The sequence below is a fragment of the Amphimedon queenslandica genome, unplaced genomic scaffold, assembly GCF_000090795.2.
Source record: "Amphimedon queenslandica unplaced genomic scaffold, v1.1 AMPQUscaffold_13410, whole genome shotgun sequence".
Taxonomy (NCBI): Eukaryota; Metazoa; Porifera; class Demospongiae; order Haplosclerida; family Niphatidae; genus Amphimedon; species Amphimedon queenslandica.
In genome coordinates, this window is record NW_003546354.1 from 225,647 (window position 1) to 227,442 (window position 1,796).

At 37.9% G+C, this 1,796-nt stretch overlaps 1 protein-coding gene across 1 annotated transcript in view; it reads left to right on the forward strand.

The window, feature by feature from the left end:
• The first annotated feature begins 364 nt into the window (after nucleotides 1–364).
• LOC109581931 (uncharacterized) overlaps nucleotides 365–1,796 on the forward strand; it is a 3,067-nt gene continuing 1,635 nt past the window's right edge. The window contains exons 1-3 of the mRNA XM_019996436.1: nucleotides 365–505; nucleotides 661–1,006; nucleotides 1,057–1,792. Coding sequence (XP_019851995.1) covers nucleotides 398–505; nucleotides 661–1,006; nucleotides 1,057–1,792 — 1,190 coding nt within the window. The 5' untranslated portion in view covers nucleotides 365–397. The remainder of the gene's footprint in view (nucleotides 506–660; nucleotides 1,007–1,056; nucleotides 1,793–1,796) is intronic.

Consider the following 1,796-nt stretch of genomic DNA (forward strand, 5'->3'; position numbering starts at 1 on the left):
TTCATCTCACCTTGTCTGAGGAAAAACAAGAGATCAAAAAGAAGGACACTGAGAATCTACAATAATATTATTATTAATGCATGCTATAGAACAGATTTCACAAAAATTATAATAGTATATTACATATAGCTTGTTGATGCTTAGCTCAGTTTAAAAGTAGCTATAAATCTTTTAAATGCGTCAAATTTTTTAACATTGTCTTGTGCCAGTGTGCAGTGTCTGTAATGCCAATGATAAATCCCTAGATTTAAAGGGATACTAAGTAACACTAACACTGTCACATGTATTTATGAAAATTTACTCATGATAATAAATTAAACCATGATTACATGGAAAAATAGAATTTTAATTGTTATGTGGGGGTGTGTCTGTACTCACTGTGTCACTTGAAATCAAAATGGCGACTCCGAGTCCTGATTCTTTGAGAACAGATCCTGTTATTGTTGAGAGCTCCCAGCCTCTAGAAGAGCGGCCTTCTTCTAAATTTACACAGGATCCCGATAGGGTACGTTGAACCATAGATTGGACACATGTTTGTCGCGTGTAATTTATATGTATGGATTCTGTGATCATGTGCGTGGGTGAGACTACGTGACCTTAGGCTATGAGCCTTTTGGCTAAGCGTGAGCTTACTTCAATATTCATTATATAATTCTGTAGGTTGAGTCTACGGATGAGCAACCAAATGAAGAAAATGGATATGGTGTTTATACAGAACCCGAGAAGAGTGGTGCTCATAATGAATCCCATAGTACTGTCATTCAGTTACAAAAGATGAAGTCTGTCCCAAACATGGTCCCTGGCATGGAGTATTTGACAAAGCATTATTCAGAAAAATCCGACATTAGTTGTACGATGAATAGATTGATCGACGATGAGAAACCCACATCTCCTACTGAAGTGGAATCTTCCTCAAAATCTTCCGACTCTCTTGATGACGAATCGCAAACTAGCGATATAGAAGAAGTTATGGAATTTGAAAAGAAAACCATGGAAACCCCTAGAAGTAATGATTGCACTAGTTTTATTACATATAATTAATATTATTTTTCATAGGTCTTTCTGTACCAAAGCCACAGAAGTTAGATTATCCTTTTTTGCTTGATTTGGTGAAGACCAGTTCTGTTCCTGTGGTTATATGTGTTGCTACTCTCACTGGCCTCTCTCCTAAAAGAAAAGCTGATTTATTTCAAGATTTTATAAAGATGGCTGTTCGTTTTAAAAATTGTGAATCAGAAACAGCAAAGCGATATCATGCCAGCTTGCAGGAAAGGTGTTCAAAGGAAGGCCTGTCTTCTTTTAATTTCAATATTTTGGGCAAGTCTCCTTTCAATGACCTAATGTGGTTGTTGGGCACCAAGCGTTCAAGTATCAGCCTCTGTTTTCTCTGTTGCCTCCTTCAAGCTCTTAAGCTGAGAGATATTCCAATGGAATTATTGGATATCGCTGAAAATGAAGCAGATGTGAATAAAGAGGATCTGAAGAAGAACAAGCATGGGGAGTGGCTCTTTTATGAAGTAACGAAGAGGCTAAAAGCTCTTAAGAAACAACAGGAAAAATTGGATCTCCTTACACCAGGTGTGACGTTCCTCACTGTCTTCAATATTGGCCCCAGCAAAGCAGCACATAATTTCCTCCCGTTTCTTGGCCAGCATTGCAAAAGGTTACTTCCCTTATTCTTTGCTTCAACAGCAGATTGTACCGAATTGTGTAAGCCATTGAAGCCTGAGGCTTATGATGAGTATAAATCGTCCGTCAATCATTTGCTTAATGCCTACGTGCCAAGACGGAAGTTC